This window comes from Siniperca chuatsi, linkage group LG16 (assembly GCF_020085105.1).
Source record: "Siniperca chuatsi isolate FFG_IHB_CAS linkage group LG16, ASM2008510v1, whole genome shotgun sequence".
Lineage (NCBI taxonomy): Eukaryota > Metazoa > Chordata > Actinopteri > Centrarchiformes > Sinipercidae > Siniperca > Siniperca chuatsi.
In genome coordinates, this window is record NC_058057.1 from 16,639,357 (window position 1) to 16,656,936 (window position 17,580).

At 40.1% G+C, this 17,580-nt stretch overlaps 1 protein-coding gene across 11 annotated transcripts in view; it reads right to left on the reverse strand.

Annotated features, from left to right (window-relative positions):
- Window positions 1-17,580, reverse strand: part of utrn (utrophin) — a 184,936-nt gene that overhangs the window by 14,665 nt on the left and 152,691 nt on the right. For 8 of the 11 annotated variants that reach the window (XM_044169396.1, XM_044169405.1, XM_044169400.1 and 5 more), the window contains 5 exons: window positions 17,332-17,443; window positions 13,715-13,851; window positions 8,002-8,040; window positions 7,400-7,465; window positions 5,054-5,119 (listed from right to left, as the gene is read on the reverse strand). In XM_044169396.1, the coding sequence (XP_044025331.1) occupies window positions 5,054-5,119; window positions 7,400-7,465; window positions 8,002-8,040; window positions 13,715-13,851; window positions 17,332-17,443 (420 nt within the window). Of the gene's footprint in view, window positions 1-5,053; window positions 5,120-7,399; window positions 7,466-7,508; window positions 7,899-8,001; window positions 8,041-13,714; window positions 13,852-17,331; window positions 17,444-17,580 lie in introns of those variants that run through there. The other 3 variants (XM_044169399.1, XM_044169397.1, XM_044169402.1) reach the window with 3 other exon arrangements.

Genomic DNA, 17,580 nt, shown 5'->3' on the forward strand with positions numbered 1-17,580 from the left:
TTAGAGCGTTCTTTTCTTTAAGAATGGGATTTGTCAAGTTCAACCTTGTCATATATTTTGCTTAAAAGAAAGGCACTAATGATAAAAGAGACATGAACAAACTTTCTAAACAGGGACCTCAATATGTTTTGAACCTTTCTGCACATTCAATTAAAGAAATGTTTATTCCACTGTTTCTTTACCTCCTGTCCCCAGTAGCTTGTCCTTGCCTTTTTCTTTTATACAGTTCCTTCCAAATGTTCTTTATACAGCCTTTACTTTTACTTTTTTTACACAAATCTAACTTTTCTAGTGTTTCGTTTTATGCATGCACACATATACGTAGGACGGTGTCCCTCATTCGTCCAGTCATTCTCAATCAAATTGAGAATGACTTCCGGATGGGAGCCGAAACGTCCTGATTCTGAAAACAGTGTCCAGATGACTACGACTGAAACCACATATACATAGTTATTCATCAATTTCACTCCAATGTGCAGACTGAAGCCATCCTGAAACTGCTGAGTTACTGATAAATGACAAAGAGAAAGCTGGCAGAGACAGGATGTTGAATTTCACACTGCCACTGCTGCAACATGTAGCAATATACCAACACACACACACACACACACACACACACATTTCTCCTTGAAATATGGGTATGCTGTGACAAGGGAGACAGGGATGATGAAGAAAGGCTTAGTTCCTGGTGACAAACTTGAAAATTGGTGGCAGTGTTGACTGCTGGGGTAAGGAGGACAGGGGTCCAGCACAAACGGAGTGACCAATTAGCCAGGTCCCTGGCAACAGGAAGCTGCAGCAGGACATTATGGCTGGCAGGGGGAGCCCAGAGGACAGCAGGAAGCGGATCATTACGTGTGGAAATGGGGACTACAGGGGGTAGAGCTGGCTCACAAACCACCTGCTCTGGAATATTGGGAGAAAGAGGAAGTGCAGTGAAAGGACTGGAGGCCCTGGCAGTGTGGTGCTGGTTGAAGAGGAAGGAACACAGAGAAGAAAGAGATGATAGAGGAAGAGAGCAGCAGTGAGGGAGAAGAATTAAATGTGAATAATGGCGATGAATGCAGAGGCTATTAGCTGCAATGCATTGTGAATATGAGTGCCGTGCTTGGTGAGGGTGAACGAGGACACGGCTGAGGGGACTTTTACAGTCTTTACCCAACAACAATAGTCCCCGGGCCTGATGCCTAGCTAACATATCACAAAGCAAGCAGCTCCTCTAAAGCTGAATAGTGCTATCAGCTGCCTAGACTGAGCTCAGAGAGAAACAGTGAGTGATAAAGATGGAGGGAAACAGGAGAAAGAGAAACATGGATATCAGGAATACGAGAGAAAAAGAATAGAGTCTTTTATTCCTCCCCTCAGGTGAGATGTTAAAACCTTGCCTTCTGTGGAAGCTCCACATATTGATTGATCAAAGTATAGTCCAGCGTCGTCATTTACTGGAGGTGTATTGTTTATGATGCAGGGCTTCAAAAAAATAAAATATTTCAATGTTTACCTCTGTGCTTAGTGTTCAATCTGAAGTTTGCCTGGGCCCAAAAGTAAAACATGATGAGACTACAACTAAAAATGATGAAAGGAAGAGAAGAGAAAGAGGGGAGGACAGGGTATGATGAAAGGAGATTTAAAAAGAAAAGGGCTAGAAGAACTGGGGAGAGGGACAAGAAAAAAGGGCTAAATATCAAAAGACAAGAAAAAGGGACAGCACTGGGGGAGAGACTGGAAAGCGAGAGATAACCAAACAAAAAAGCAAGGCGAAAAAAGGGTAGCGGGGAGTCTCGTGACGTACCAAGGCATCGATGACAACATTGTGCTTTGGCTGGAGGTCAGACAAAATACGCAACACCGACTTCCTAATTAAGGATTCCCTTTTAGATAAAAGCAATGCAGGACAAAAATTACACAAGCACTGAAGCCACATGCACACACACACACACACACACACACACACACTTTATCTCTAGAGCTCTCTCTCACACACACACACACACATACTAATTATTAATATCACTGCACAGCTGGCAGCTAGTCCAAATCAGTGTTTGCGGGCTTTGAACGATCCGAAAATACAAGCCAAAAGCCAAACATGCATGTAATTGACAAATGCAGTCATCCATGTTACACTATGCATGTTTTCCTAAGCTCAAACACTGCCAAGAAGGCACCTTCTACTATCATGTCAAGCGTGGAGATAATTTCTGTGGGGGTGTGTGTGTGTCCTCACAAACAACCAGATGGAGTGGTGTGATAGACAAAGAGGCTTGGGTGAAATCAGCTGTAGGCGGAAATAAGAATAAATCTTACAAAAAAAGAGCGGAAAGACAATCAACCACTCCACACCAAAGGCATTAAAAATGAAGAGGAAGGAGAGTTAATTCGTAGCTGAGAATTCTGACAACACAATGTACAGCTTCTTCTTTTGAGAAGAGATATGGCTGAGTGGGCTGTTTTACTTTAGTTGTATCTATTTTTACACAGGATTTCAAAGTTACTTTCTGCTTAAACGTAGGGCTTGATGGACACATTGGTGTATAAAAACAGGGTTACTGGCTGATTCTGGCCTTTTAAAAACAGCCCATACTTCATTCACAACTAATGTGAATAACATTTTTTGCAGCACAGAAACATTTAGTTGACCGTTCTCACTGATCACACTTATGACACAGCAGACTTGCAAAAAACCTTGAATGTACATTAACTGTATTCTAAAAGTATTTTTTAGGAAATTAAGCTGGCTGTAATGATGACTGTTTTCTCAAGTACCAATTTTCATCACAAAGATCTCAACATTACTTAACTATTAGTCAAAATGAATAGCCTATATGTGGGGGAATCCATTCAAATAAGGTAATTATCCTCCACAAAACCACCAATAATAATCTACAACAGCAGACAAATTGGATTCCTAATTAGTGGTACTGTTCAGACTGCAATAGCTTGCAAGCTTGGTTATTAATTGTATTTAGAATAATAACCACATTCAGCTTTGCATTACAAAAAATGTACATTAGATCAAAAAAGGATGTTTTTGTCTTGAAATTTAAAGTATGCATTGCACACCCTGGGCGCTATATTGTGCTCCATGCTGATAAGTACAAAGCCATTCTTGTTAAAGATGTGTACTGGAAAAATGCACTAGTTCTAGTATTGGTTGTGATAGGCATTTAAATTTCCTTTTTCTTGGAGGATTGTGCACTTTTTATCTTCACAGTTGTGGCTGTTGTTGTTTTGTAGCAAAGCTGAATGCAAATCTTACAGAAATGACACCAATGTAAAAGTGAGTGAAAGCACAAGAACTATGATTATATTCTAAATGTGCCCTGGTGGGTGTTTTTCCCTCCGCTGTTAAACCCATTAGCCTTCATCAAACCATCATCTTCCTCACCTCATTAGCTCTCCACACACTTCTGTGTACGAGTGTCAGTGTTGTTTCCGAGCTGGCAAAGATAATGGCTTCTTCTCTTAAATAAGCCCGAGTACAAAGCACAAAGAAGCGAGGAGGAGTGGGGATAATGTGTTTGTCCTGCATTATGAAAGCTCTGAGAGGAAAATAAATCCACCTCTGTTTCCACCTTCTCCTGTTCACCAACACTTTTTGTCTTTCTATTCTTCTATCCTTCTATTGATCAGTCGAAAAGCAGAGAGATCTTTTGGGAGTCTTCAATCAAACACCTTCTGTTCCTAAAACCACTATTCTACACGGCAGGTTCAGATGAAGGTGAAGTGTGGGAGCAGTGGTCCACACAATGCACGCACATCAGCAGGGAATGCAACCTACAACAGAATGACGCTTGATGCTTCACTTCATCTTCACTCAAGATTCTCAAAGGTTTTAACCATCTTCCCATGTGCCTTTTCATTATTGTGCTGTAATACTCTGTACTGTAAACTTGTTTTTCCTGTCTGCCATACAGGGGATCTCTTTGCTCTCCAGGTGCACACTTTTCAACACTTCTGAAAATACTCTTGTTTAAGAAAGTAGATTTTTGTCTTTGTGCTACTTGAAATTGTTGTTGAGATAAAAAAAACCTTCTGCACCCTCTCTGTACAGTATCTGTTACATTCTCATGCACAAACTCATTTCACACATGCATACACACACATTGCTAATTTCCTAATCTATGATGATGATCTATGATCTGGGAAATCTTGAGATCTACAAGTGTCTTATCAAAACAGGAACGAACAGAACGGACAGTAATTTCCCGCCAAAGACAAGAACACAGTGACAAGTGTGTGCCTATGTGTGTGTTTCTGTTTGAACACATGTGTTAGTGTGTCCATGAACTCAGAGGGCATTTGAACCTCAAGAGCTCATTCCCCCGATTAGGATCTCAGTTAGGAAAAGGGACAAATACGCCCCTTCAACTCAAATGACCTGCAGAAGACATACACATGCCTTCACACGCAGACACAAGCACGCACACACACTATCAGAAACTTCAGCGCTCGTGCTTCTCATCAGAAGCTCCTTTTGTGATTTCTTCTTTTTCAAGTTTGCCATGTTCTCATCTCCTCTGTTCAAAGATAACTGGTCGTTATCAGAGATCCTGAAACGAATCACTCTCACTTCTCATTGTTGGCACTCCAATCCATTACATTTCTCCTGTCCTTCCCACTGTACTCAACCACATCCCATTGTCTTTTTCCCCTCACTCCACGCTTCTTTTGCTCTCTCAAAACCATTCTCAATTCTCACACACTCTCTCTTGATCTCTTTTAAAGAATGTGGAAAGCCACCTTGTTATTTCTTTGGCTGGCTTTGACACACAGAAAGCAGAGAACGCAAGTTTTTGGGCTAATCAGTGCACAGGAAGATGTCTCAGCGTTATAATGAAATCAAATATCAACAAACATGGAACAACATTTTAACGATTTTAGACCAAAGTTTGTTGTTGTTGGTTCGAATGCATTAGAGATTTTTGTATGAATATGTACAGCAACTGGAAAAGAACATCTGTGAAAGCATGTTTTGATGGAAATGTTTAATCATGTTAATTGAAATTTTAGAAATGTGTAAAAATATTGGAAATGACCAATGGTGACTTACATGCTTCCTGTGGCTGAACTGCTGTCTGTGGGCAGAGAGCCGTTGGAGCGTTCCATCTGGGCCAACCTGAGAAAGAAACCCTCATCAGTGACTGAAACTTAAATTACCAGTTAAAACTGAAGCATTTAAACGCAGTCACCATCTCATCAAAATGCAGAACACTGATGTCAACAAATGAGGATCTCAACGCCACAGTAGCACACCAATTAAAATTCAAAGAATGTAGTGAAGTCTCCATGCGGGTTAAATGACAAATGACCTAAGTTATGACCAAATGCAACTTTGTGCATGCACAGACTACAGTATGGTCTAGTATATCTGTGCACAACCAGCAGCATTGTTGCCCAGCAGATTAAGAACATGAATGATGAAATTGAACTATGACAGAATATGCATAGAGGGAGGTATTTAAAGTTCTAACTCCGCTGGTGAAATCTCATCATTGTGTGCATTTGTCCATGCAAATCTATAAGCTACACTATAATCTACAATGTCAGTGTAAATATTTCAGTTAAAATTGTAATTCACAAGGCTCATGTCTGTCTCATATCTGATAAAACAATGCAGTCAGAAACACTGAGCGAAGGTTAATGGTGTGTGACCAATGGAAGGCTACACAGGCTAGACAGAGCAGCGCTGCATCAGAAGACCCTTCATGATTAAAGCTTGGCGTGGAAGGATACGCTGGGTTCTGTTTTGACACACATAACCCATGTCCGCTTTAGAGAAGATAAACTTTGGACTGATTAAAGATTAAATCAAGGGGCAAGATGGGATTTGTGCAAGTGTGGGATCTTAATATTCAGAATTATCTTAAAATCCAACATGACAGGTTTTCAATCTCAGTGCAGCAGAACATTAGTTTGGTAATGATCAACTGCAGCTTACACGCTGTGTACATGGGTGTGTTGATGTATCGTTTGAAGTGGGCGGCTGAAAACAGCTATCGGGACGATCTGTTGCTACTCTGATCTCAGCAGCAAATCCATAATGTCACCATCCAAAGAGGTGGGTGTCTGCATGTTCACTCACCGTGCAGACTTTGACAGTCATTTGACATTGTATGTATGCGAAACACCACAAAATAAAAAGCAGATACACAATGTTCAAAAGTTTTTGTATGATTATTGTTGTTTGTACCTTCCCTGACACCAACCAATAAAACTACTAAAAGATAATGACACTTGCCACAACAGCATATTTCCACTGCACTCAAGGTTTATAAAATACCTAGAGAAGCAGTGTTTTCCATTATGTATATATTAAAAAATTCAGGCTGACATTAATGATTTACTATTTAAAGTTACACTGGACTTTTGTAGAGCATTTATATATACAGATTCCTGGCCATTGCACAAATCCAGATATTGTCAATTGTGTTTATCAGTTGCTCTGGTGCGGTCTGAGGGGAAACTGGAGAACATTTTTGCTTTTCTCATTTGTCTATAATTGCATGATGAAATAGGTTTCAAAATGACACTTTTAAACATAAATGAGGGCAAAATGCTTTTTGTTCTCTCCTCACATTTAGTGGTAAACATGCTATTTCCTTCTTTCTGTCTTTATGATGTCCCAGCTCAATAGAGCAAGTTCATATTCACAAAATAAGTAATAGGATTCTTTGATAGATATTGGCAGAATGTGTTTGTTTTATTCTGACCTAAAAGTGTCAGTTTGAGACCTGTTTCATAGTGTAGTGAGAATAAATAGCAAAAGGCTGTTTTCCACAAGAAACGTCTCCTCTTCTAGAAACACAGGAGCAACTAATCAAGACATTCAATATATTTTGGATTTATATGATTTCCTGGAAGCTTTACTATACAGTCTAATGAATTATAACAGTTCAACAATACTTTAAATACTTCCTTAAAACATTGCACTATTTTTTGCACTAGTGATGATGATGTTTTTGGTTTTCATTTGATTTTTATTTAATTTACTGCAAATCACATCCATATATTCTACATTTTTGTTGACCCTTTTACAAAGCACAATATAGTATTTTTCATTTTAATGTGATTTTCCATCACTTCCAGGCAGCAACTGGTTTCCATTTATCTCTTAAAATCATTGTATCAAGATTTGATTTGGTTAAGAATCTGAATCATTGTCCATCCAAAGAAAGATTACTGTTGCATAGTGATGCATTGTAAGTACAGACTGAAGGCAAGTGCTCCTTTTATTAAATAAGCTAAAACTTGAAAAACACTGGTAAGGTCCTTTAAAAGTGTGTTTCTCATTCTATAATGAAGGTTTTTAAGTGTGCAACATTTAAATGCAGTTATCAATTCTTTATTTGTGTGCTTTGTGGCATCTGAGATGATGACTGGAGAATGCAATGCGTACCTGCTGGCATACTGCTCTATCCTGGAGTGGGTGTCATCATGAGAGAGCTGAGGTGACTGGGACAGCCTGGAAATGAATGGGGTAATGGAGATGAATGAGATTCAGCATGCTCACACCACCTCATTAACACACAGAGATTCACAGGCACATGCTCGTGCACACACACACACACACACACACACACACACACACACACACACACACACACACAGGCATACACAGAACCTAATGGCCCTTCACAACATCACCTAGAAAACAAATCTGATTATCCTAGAAAGAGAAATAGGAGAGCTGGATGATCTACGGAGCGGTTGGATGGTTTTTGACAGCCGCTGCTGGGATGAGCAACTGAATGCTAGTTGGATGCTTTAGAGAGGAGAAGAAGGTGACAGTAAGGAGACAGTGGGTGAGTTTTTCTGGTTGCATGTTCAGCCAGTGAATCAGGCAGGCAGGCAGGCAGGCAACATGCAGTGCAGCCATGGTTTAGTTGGAGTGAGAACTTAAGGGTAGGTGAGTGAGGAGAGAAGGCAGTAAAGGAGGTGTCGTTAAAAGGCATTCCAGTCTGGAGACAAGGTGCTGTTGCTGGTGGCGTAGATACTCACTCATACTGCTCCGGACACATGCTGATGAGGGTGACGGGACTGTAAGAGGATCGGAGGGAAGGAGGGAAGGAAGGAGGGAGGGGGAGTTAAGGTACCACAAAATATTTCAGGGTCAGAAACAAAAACACAACAGCTCGAGGAAGAAGTGAAAGAAAAAGTCTGTCCAGCAGCTGAGTGGCTGGACTCAACAGTCACCAATATATACACCACATGTGGTTGTGACTATCCCCCGTGACATAATCTAAAACCTGCTTCAAAATAGACATGTGACACAGAAAATGTGTAGGTTGACAGTCAGTTTTGAAAAGATCAAGATGGTCGAGTGGACCTGTCAGCACACTGTAATATACCCAGGTTGTGTTTGTGAAAGCTCGCACAAAAAGGGGTTGATTATGTCAGTAGACTTTGCCGCTGTCACACATATTTCATTTAATTGGTTTTTACAAATCCTCCTGTATACAGAATGATTTGGCCCAAATTCATTCCCTTTTCTCATTTATTTCCAGCAGGATTTACTGAAATAGCATTCCAGCAAAAACATATACAGAACCTATTTTCTAGTTTAAAGATAAATTTGATGTATAAGAATGCAGCAAATGAAGCTACTGGTCATTAGAGTTTTGGGAAATAAAATGTGACAAACCAGGATGCTGGAGGCATGTGTCTTGGATGTCATAAAGTCTTTTAAAGTTTCTGGTTTCTTGTTCGTGATAATTGCAGCTATTCTTAGAGACGCAGAGGATAAATTGTTATTTGTAAACAAATGGGACACCCTCTAATCTCAAACAGACAAAGAAAGGTGTTGTTTTCACGGAGGAGGCTGGCTAGAAATTGGTAAGATAACAGCTGAGGTTGACATTCTTCCGCCTCGCACTTTTGTTCCCACAATAAAGAAGGGAAATTCAGAGGGAGACGTGACGCTTGGTGGTTATATTTCTCACAGCAGGGCAGCCAGTGTAGTCACACTTCTGTAGCTGCGGGGAGAATTTGAAATGTAGCAGGGGATTCAGACGAAGACGAGAGAAAAAGGGAGACAGTCAGGGAAAAACAGATCGAGGTCAACAGGGCAGACTGAGCTAACTATTCAGAGCTGCCAGTGCGGCATTTTACACGCCCTTGGTGCGGCATTTTACGCGCCGTCACCGACATCTTTGCCAAAAGGAAACAGTCAGTGTGCTCATTTTGTTTTTCAGGAGAGTGATGTCAGTTTTTATCTTTGCCAAAAACTGATAGCTTTGTAGAGTGAAGATGTTTTTCCTTTCAACTAAATTCTTCTGATCCACATACAATGGCATAACTTAACCTTCAGATGGATGTTCTTGACAAGAAGTAGTTTGTAGTGAAGACATAAACACAAGTCAATGTAACAGAGAGGGAGGGAGAGAGAAGAAATTGGAAATGAAGCATGAGAAAAAAATGAGTGAAGGAAAGGTAGGGAGAGGAGAAACCACAACAGCAGAGACCTTGGGAGTATTTGAAAAATGTGGTAATGAGTGTGTTTGGATGGAAGGCTTGTTGTGCCTGCTGAAGTACAAAAACAGGGTGCAGAGCAGAGCCCTGTTCACATTTCACTTCCACTGGTGCTAAAAGTTTTTTGCCTTTAGACGAGACGAGAGACACGGGGGGGAATGCCAAGCGGCCACTGTGGTAAGGACTGAGCCTTGTGGGTATGCACTCTACCAGGTGAGCTACCAGCACCCCGTCTATCTTTGCCTTTTGATTTGGCACTGATCTGAATGAGCTCACACAGGGTAAGTCAAACTCAATGAGACAGAAAATTCCAAACACACCATCAGTATAAAGATGGTGACATTATAACAAAGTCTTTACAAGATAAAAGTCAATGTCAATAGTCAATTCAGCCAGTAGGCTGAATGTCATGCCTGGGGTAAACAAATGGTAATAGACCTTGGCTAAGCAACAAACACCCAGTCACAAGGTGTAAAACCCATGTAGAAAGGCATGTTTTTAGAAGCTAGCTCAAATAAAGCTACCAAATTTAGGACTTGGAGCACTGTGCTTCCCACTGGCTACTTTAAAATCCCTGGAACCGTTGACTGAGGAACAACTGAAGAAACTGCCAAAAGAGCTGATGTGTTTATATTTTTGGTGATAATGCCCTAAAAGGTTTCTAAAAATAAATTTAGTCCATCATGGTGTGGATGTCACTCTGTCACATTTAGCACTGCTTCTTTCGGCTCTCCCTGTCCTCTGTTTTCTCTGTCAGGGCTAAAAGACCATCTGTGCATGCTGACATCTCTACCTATCTGTCAGAAAGACAGCTAGAGGGCTGGAAAGAGAAACATGTGTGTGTATGTGTAAGTGAGCGAGAGAGTGTAAGATACAGTTACAGATTGAGAGAGATTCTCCTGTTTTCAACTTTAGCATGGATATTAAAGTAACACACAGGAGAGTCTTGTGTAGATGCTTTTGTGAGGGCACATATTAATTCTGTAGATGTATGTACTGTGTATGATTCAAGTGGACAATTTGGAGGCAAAGAATCATGCAACATGTAATCTAAGTGACACCTAAGAGGAGTGTTATTTACTACAAACGAATTTTCTTGGGCCGCCTGGACTATAAATCCAGCTTTAGACGGTGTTTATCACCACCATCATCAGTGAGCAATTTGGAAACAAAAAATCAGGCGACTTACCAGGCACCTAGGAGAGTTTTATTCACAATCAAACTATTTTGTTGAGACTGGATTATGGAAAAAAATAAAGCCACTAATTTTCAAATCTATGTTCAAGCCTATTAACCTCTCTGCAAGGCCTAATGCTGCAGAGATTCATCTACTCTATCTGGTTATGTAGGGTAAAAAGCAAAAACCAACATTGAGTGGGAAACCATTAGAATGGTTCTTTCACATTATCAAATATAGCTGTGACGAATCAAAAATCCTATCTGCCATGAAATGAAGCAAAGATACAAGTGGGAGGTGAGAGTAGGTGGTGTTTTGCTCTCTCAAGGTGGAAAGAAACAGAGTGGGTGGAATTAAAAAAGAAAAATGATGATACAAAAGTGGAAAGGAGAGAGACACCAAGCGAGTGCATTAGGGAGGGCAATTATACAGCAGACAATCTAATTTTCTCTTCAGCTGCTACAGTACTTTAAAAATCACTACTTCTTAGAAGTTTGCTTTGTTAAGACGACCAATAGAGCCTGACAACGCATTAAAAAAGTTTGGGGGTAATTTTTAAAGAATGAAATCTCTTAATGTTTTGTACACAGCACGAGAAACTGGAATACTTTAAATCTTTAAGCATGGTATACAGGATTACTAGTAAGTTGTTTTTTTCAATTTACTGATTCATCAGATTTGTATTAGACACAAATAAAAATATGTTACGTATACTATATTTTTTTGTTGAAAAATTGGGAGCAATCATATTTTTTTATTAAAACAAACATGGCAGCAAATGTTCTGATGTTTACCTAATCTGTATAATTCCTCTTTTTAAGCAGGGACCTAGACCTTGTTCCAATTACAGAAAAATCTATTTCAATTTAGGCCACGGTATTAATTTTAGTGACATGGAGATGGCAAATGCCACTGAACTGTGACAATATAGGTCTAAAATGAATGCTGTATGCTAAGCATTTCTTAACACTGATCATATGTTTGAGCCAGACAGTCCAAAAGTGAAAATTTGCACATTCAGGCTTATTTCTGCACATAAAGCTGTTTATAGCATACTCATGTCTGTGGCAACGTGTGGATAGCCCACAGCTCACAACAGAGACCTAATGCAGTAAAAGAGACGGGAAAATGATGACCATGAAATAGTCCTAAAGTCTCCATTCCCTTCTGCCATATTATGAAAAGATCTCTGCGTTTCACCACAATTCCTCTACCTTTCAGAGGCATTTATCAGGCAGGCATCTCTGCAGGAGTCATTTTTCAGAGAGGAAGGGAAGTGAGAATGGAGTGAGGCAAGGGTGAGGAGGAGGACAGGCAAGGATGGGAGGGATGAAAGAGGGAGTGCAATCTATCTGAGAGGTGACTGTGTGCAACTGGATGTCGGGGAAAATCTATCACAAGTGAACAGGTGAGTCACTGTTGAGTGCCCGCATGAACATCTTTGAGAGTTTTTGGTGCTTACAAAATGCAAAACTACACTGTTCAAAAGTAAGACAGCATGAGCGGTAAATGTCAGAATGTAACATGAAGAGTGAATGAGTGACAGCATATTCCACAAAACTCTGAAATACTGACAGGTGGGAAGACAATAGATAGATGGATAAAATGTAGAAAACACAAAAAAGGAGTGACAGTCTCGGAGCACACGGGGCAAGTGGGCCAGTATTCGAAGGTGCCACAAATCAGACACAAATCAGTGTATAGGATGAGGAGCCCGCCTGGGGCGTCTGCATAATGTGGGCCTAGTTAAACGGCTCTCCAGGGGATTTACAGCTGCCAGGAGCAGGCACATAAATCAGACGTAGTCACTGGGGCAGGTGCTGCAGACAGAAGATCTACAGTGCAGCGACAACACCTGGTACAGACTGGACCGACAGGTAAATAAACACATAAACTGAGTGGAAAATTAACACTCCCCACATATAAGTGAGTGTGTGTGTGTCAGGCATGAGACTTTTAATAACCTGTGACCTGAGGATATGAGGGTATGAGGGTAGGGTGAGATATTTATGACAGAATGAGAGATTTGACTGTAAGATACATTTAAAGGGGCACTCCAACAATTTTACATGTCAAAGTCAGTCTTGGGGAGTCCTACTCAGCCTGCAGAAGCTGTTGTAGCGTTGAAGTGTTACCACTCGAGTAACTATAAAGTTACAAACTGGGAGCACGGAGTTTGAGAGAACTGACTTTACCAAGCAGGGAGGTTCTAACGAATGGTGCTATCACGTTGCATTTTGGGAAGTGTAGGATCCAAGGTTTTTGGAGCTGGAGTAAAGATATCTCAGCCTCTGCTTATCTGAATCTGTCTCTCGCAAGTCCCCTAATGTTATGAACGTGCAATTCTAAATCACTGAACTACGACTTTAAAACACAGTTAAAGCATTTTGTCACAAGCAGCCAAGCCAAGCTTTTAATTCTGTCTCCTTGTGTTAATTGTTCAGCTATCTCTTGTTATAAGTCCAAAAAATCTAAGTATTTTTTTATAGCTAAATCCCTCTCTTCTCTCTTCCTGTAAAAAGTTAGCGTTGATTTGGGGCGATTAGTTAGCCCATAATATAACACCACACTTGACCATTAGCTTGTGGTTCGTAGGAACCTAGTAGAGCAGTAGGAGGTGTGTTGGAAAATACTTTTACATTTAACATTAAGAGCGTGATTATGCTCTAATTTATTAATTTCTCCCTCATCCTCTTCCTCAAGATATAACACGATCAATCTAATTTGATCTGTGTGGAGGCCAGCAGTCCTCTTTAACTCACTAGAGCTCCGTATCGTGCTGTTTTCGCAAAGCCACCCACTTTCAAGCGCCCAATCAAATTTTAAGGATTTGATTTGAATCCCTCTCATATGTGAAATTACTAACGCTAAAGACGCCCTAACTTCGCTTTTACTGTGACTTTAAGACAGCTGAAAGACATTGTGATGCATGATAGACATAAAACTAAACCATGTGGATTCTGTTTTGGGTCCAGACATCAATCTGTAAATATGGAGATTATAATGTACCTCTGCGAATCAGATTTGAGCACTGACCTGTTTCATAGATACTCAAGTGTTACTTACGTTTCCATGTTGTCACCCTCTAGAACTGTCTGGACTGGTAGGTAACCTAGCCGAGGATGTTTGGCAAAGTACTTCTTCGATCGAAATTTGTTCTTCAGCACTTTGGTAAAATCTCGCATGTCCTCACCTGATGTCGTCTACAAGAAAGAAAGACATACAATGAGACAAATAAAGTTAGTGTGTTATTTATTGCAGTGTGTGTGTGTGTGTGTGTGTGTGTGTGCATGTGTGTATGCATTTCCACGGTCTCTTGTGCACACATAAGCAGCATATGCATTTGTGAAGAAGAGAATGTGTTTCGTTAATTAGATACTTAGCAAAGGTGTTCTTCCTGCAGAAGCAGTTTCTGCCTTGCAAGCAAACAACAAATTACCACAACAGTCTGACCAGAGGGAGAGAAAATCCCTTTGCAGAGGATTCAGACAACCACCACACACACACAGACAAATACACAACTTCCACAGTTGACAGATACGCGTAAATGAGCAGACTCTATTAGTTCACTTGGCTTATTGACTAATCCACGCAATTTAAGATGGTAGCTTGAGCAAACCAACAGCAATTACAGAACAATTACACTAAAGCTGTAGGAGAATTTGTGCAAGTTCATACGTGTGTGTAAACTCCTTCCTGTGTGGCTTAACAGACCAGGGTTTTTTTCTTTGTAATATTTTTGTAATATATTTTTTTTGCCTTTATTAGATATAGATAATGTGGATATAGACAGAAAACAATGGGAGAGAGAGAGAGAAAAAGGGGGTTATGACATGCAGCAAAGGTCCCGAGCTGGAATTGAACTGTTAATGTTATAGGGTGTGTGTCATAACCACTAGGCCACCAGGACGCCCCCGGGAAAATTTTGATACAACAAAATGGCCCTAGAGGCACCAGTCACAGTTGAACCCAAACAGCATCTCCACTTAGGAAAGGTAAAAACATTGAAATTACAGTAATCAATACAGAACATCACTGACAAAACCCATTGGAACTATGAAAATGCCACTCCCATATAAATGAAAACCTAATAAAAAAAAAAGCAATATTGTGGCCATAAAATAAACAGTACGACAAAGATGAAAGAACGAATCTTATTAAATGACCGCACTGAGCCGCACAAAAGCCACTATCAATCTTTAACTCTGCAAAATCAGATTTTTGTAGCATCATTATTCAATGTAGACTTGATATTTTCAAAGGTATAAAACTGAAACACAATTTAGTTTGAGCATGGGGAGAAGGGTAAATATAATTATGTATGATACAGACATTTTTAGAGGACACAAAGAGAAGCAATAAAAAAAACTTGCACTTCAAAGGTGTCGAATAAAGGTGAGTTGAACTGCAGGATTTAAAATGACACAATAAGTAGATTCAGATGAGTTTTCATTTGATTTCCCTCTGGCTGGAATTACAGATTTGGGTCTTGGATACATCTAACAGCTTGGAACGGCTAGATTTGCTACCAGTCGACAATATCTTGCAGTTCAATAAAGCTCTGTTAAGTTAGATACGCAGTGTTTATGAACAGCAAGTTTCACGTGATATCACAGCTTTTCAAGTATTTCAAGGTTTTTCTTACTTTTGTTCTACAGCCATTCCAGTATTGATCTCACTGTACTGTATGCTTAAGGTCATTGTTCGAGCAGAACATAGGCTGTTGCACCAGTCTAAGGTGTTTGGCACTGCAAAGCAAGCGGACCTCGATAATTTGCTTGTATTTGGCTCCATTCACTGTTCCCTTCACCCTCACACGTCGTCCAGTTGTTCGTGCTGAAAAGCCAGTATAATGCTCTCAGCCATTCTTCAAAGTAGTGATGGTGATAAGCTGTGACTGCTTTCTGGCAGACACAGAGCTTAACATTATGGCTGATAAGTTCAAATATTCATTTAATCAGTATATATAATCTTTTGTCTTTTGCTCTCAGTCCTTCACAGCACATTTTGCAGCTTCCAGTCTGCTGTCATGAGCCTCTCTTTTCTGCCAAACATGCCAGATTTCTGCTGCACTGATTATTGGCCTTCTAGCAAGATGTGTCATCATAGCTGTTTTAAGAGAGTCTAGAAGAGTGTGATAATGTCCTTATTCTGCCCCTATATACCTAATACTTTAGATACACTGTAGATGCACACACAAATAATAAAAGAAATGTGTCTAAATCAATTGAGCTGGCCACAGAGTGGGTCAAGTTGTACAGACATCTCAGAAAGCTAAAAAATAATTTGGATTAACCTTAACTGTAAGTTAGGGTTGCTTTGCATTTTTTATTTGTTGCAAGAATTTGGAAATACATACTTTCATTTTAAGGGGATGTGTGCACATCCCTGTCAGAAATCCTAATAAAATCCACTTTGATTCTAAGATGTCACACTAGAAATTGTGGAAAAAGTCACTGTTGTTTTCTTCCTTTCCGATAATGTTGACGATCAGTAAAGTCTTGAGTGATTAACGTACCCTACAGCTGTGTAATAATCTTTAACCAACATTTTAAGCGTTTGTTGTCGCAGCAAAGCTGAAATAAGTTTTTTTACCATGTTTTTTCAAAGTCAAGGCAGCTGCTGGGCATCTTAACTCAGGGAAGAATGATCACTACTCCCTGCAGCTGCCCCTCCAAAGTCAATATCTATCCCATTTGCAAAATTGAAAAAGAAAATTAAAAGACAGAAATGAGAAACGTCTCCACTCGAGTCAAAGTTTGACGTTAAGCAATATTGAAACAAGTTGTCCCACAAGTGTGCGATTCTAATTGAGAAAGAGAGCAATGTTCAATTTTGCCAAGCTCCCCCCTTTTCCAATATTCCTCTCTCTGCATAGTAGTAAAGTGAAATATTGCTTTCTGGCAGAAATTATAAAAAAGACCCCAGAGAGCAATGAGTATTTTACCATTTGTTCATGTAAATTCAAATTAAGCCAGATGTCTGTCAGGAGGGTTGATTGTGGAATGTTGCAGAAATCAACTGCATGGGATGTAGGACGTAGAGGCCAGGGGCAGGAGTAATGTCAATTTGTATTAATCACAGAGAGGTACAAAAATCAGTTTACAGTCACATTATGGGGACTTTAAATTAAATATTTAGGCTAAGATTTCATTTTTGTTAAAGGTAAGACAGGAAGTGTTGTAGGGGTTGGAGTCAGCATGCACTGGTTATGGTTAAAGTTAGGGTAAATTTGCATGTATAACTTTTGATTTGGGCTGTCCCTTGTCAGGTTTAGGTCTGATATGCTTAGGAATATGATTAAGGGAAATCTTTACACTATAGCATACAATATGTTCAACAGCAATGTGTTTCCAAGTTTAGGAAAGGCCCATTCCTGTTTCAACCTGCACAAAGAAAGGTCCATAAAGAAATGTGTTGTGGGCATGCTGGTTCAGGTACTGGTGAGACGCTCAAATACGATCCAGGAAGACCAGTTTGAGTAATAGATTTGAATTTTTTTTTAAATTGAAAATCAGTATAAATGTGTTGCTGTAATAACCAAAGTCTGTAAGTGTGAATGTGTAAGCTTTCATTAAATGGATGAGTGGAGTGTGCGAGCACATGGAAGAGAGATATGAGATGAGCTGCTGAACAATGTGTTTGTCTATGTACGTGTGTGTATGTGTGTGTTACTCCCTCACCGGTGTGCAGTACTCCACCATGGGGTAGTTGAGCTTGTGGCCCTTGGCGGTGCGCCCAGAAAAGAAGCAGCTCTGACACACGTCGTAGTTGAAATGCTTCAGACTGCGATACCTAGTGAGAGAGAGAGAGAGAGAGAGAGAGAGAGAGAGAGAGACAGAAAGGGAGGTGAAAAGTGAGATAAGTTGAGTTGGGAAGTTGAGTGTGTAGATGTCACTTTCATGTCCTCTAGGTGTGTGTGTGTGTGTGTG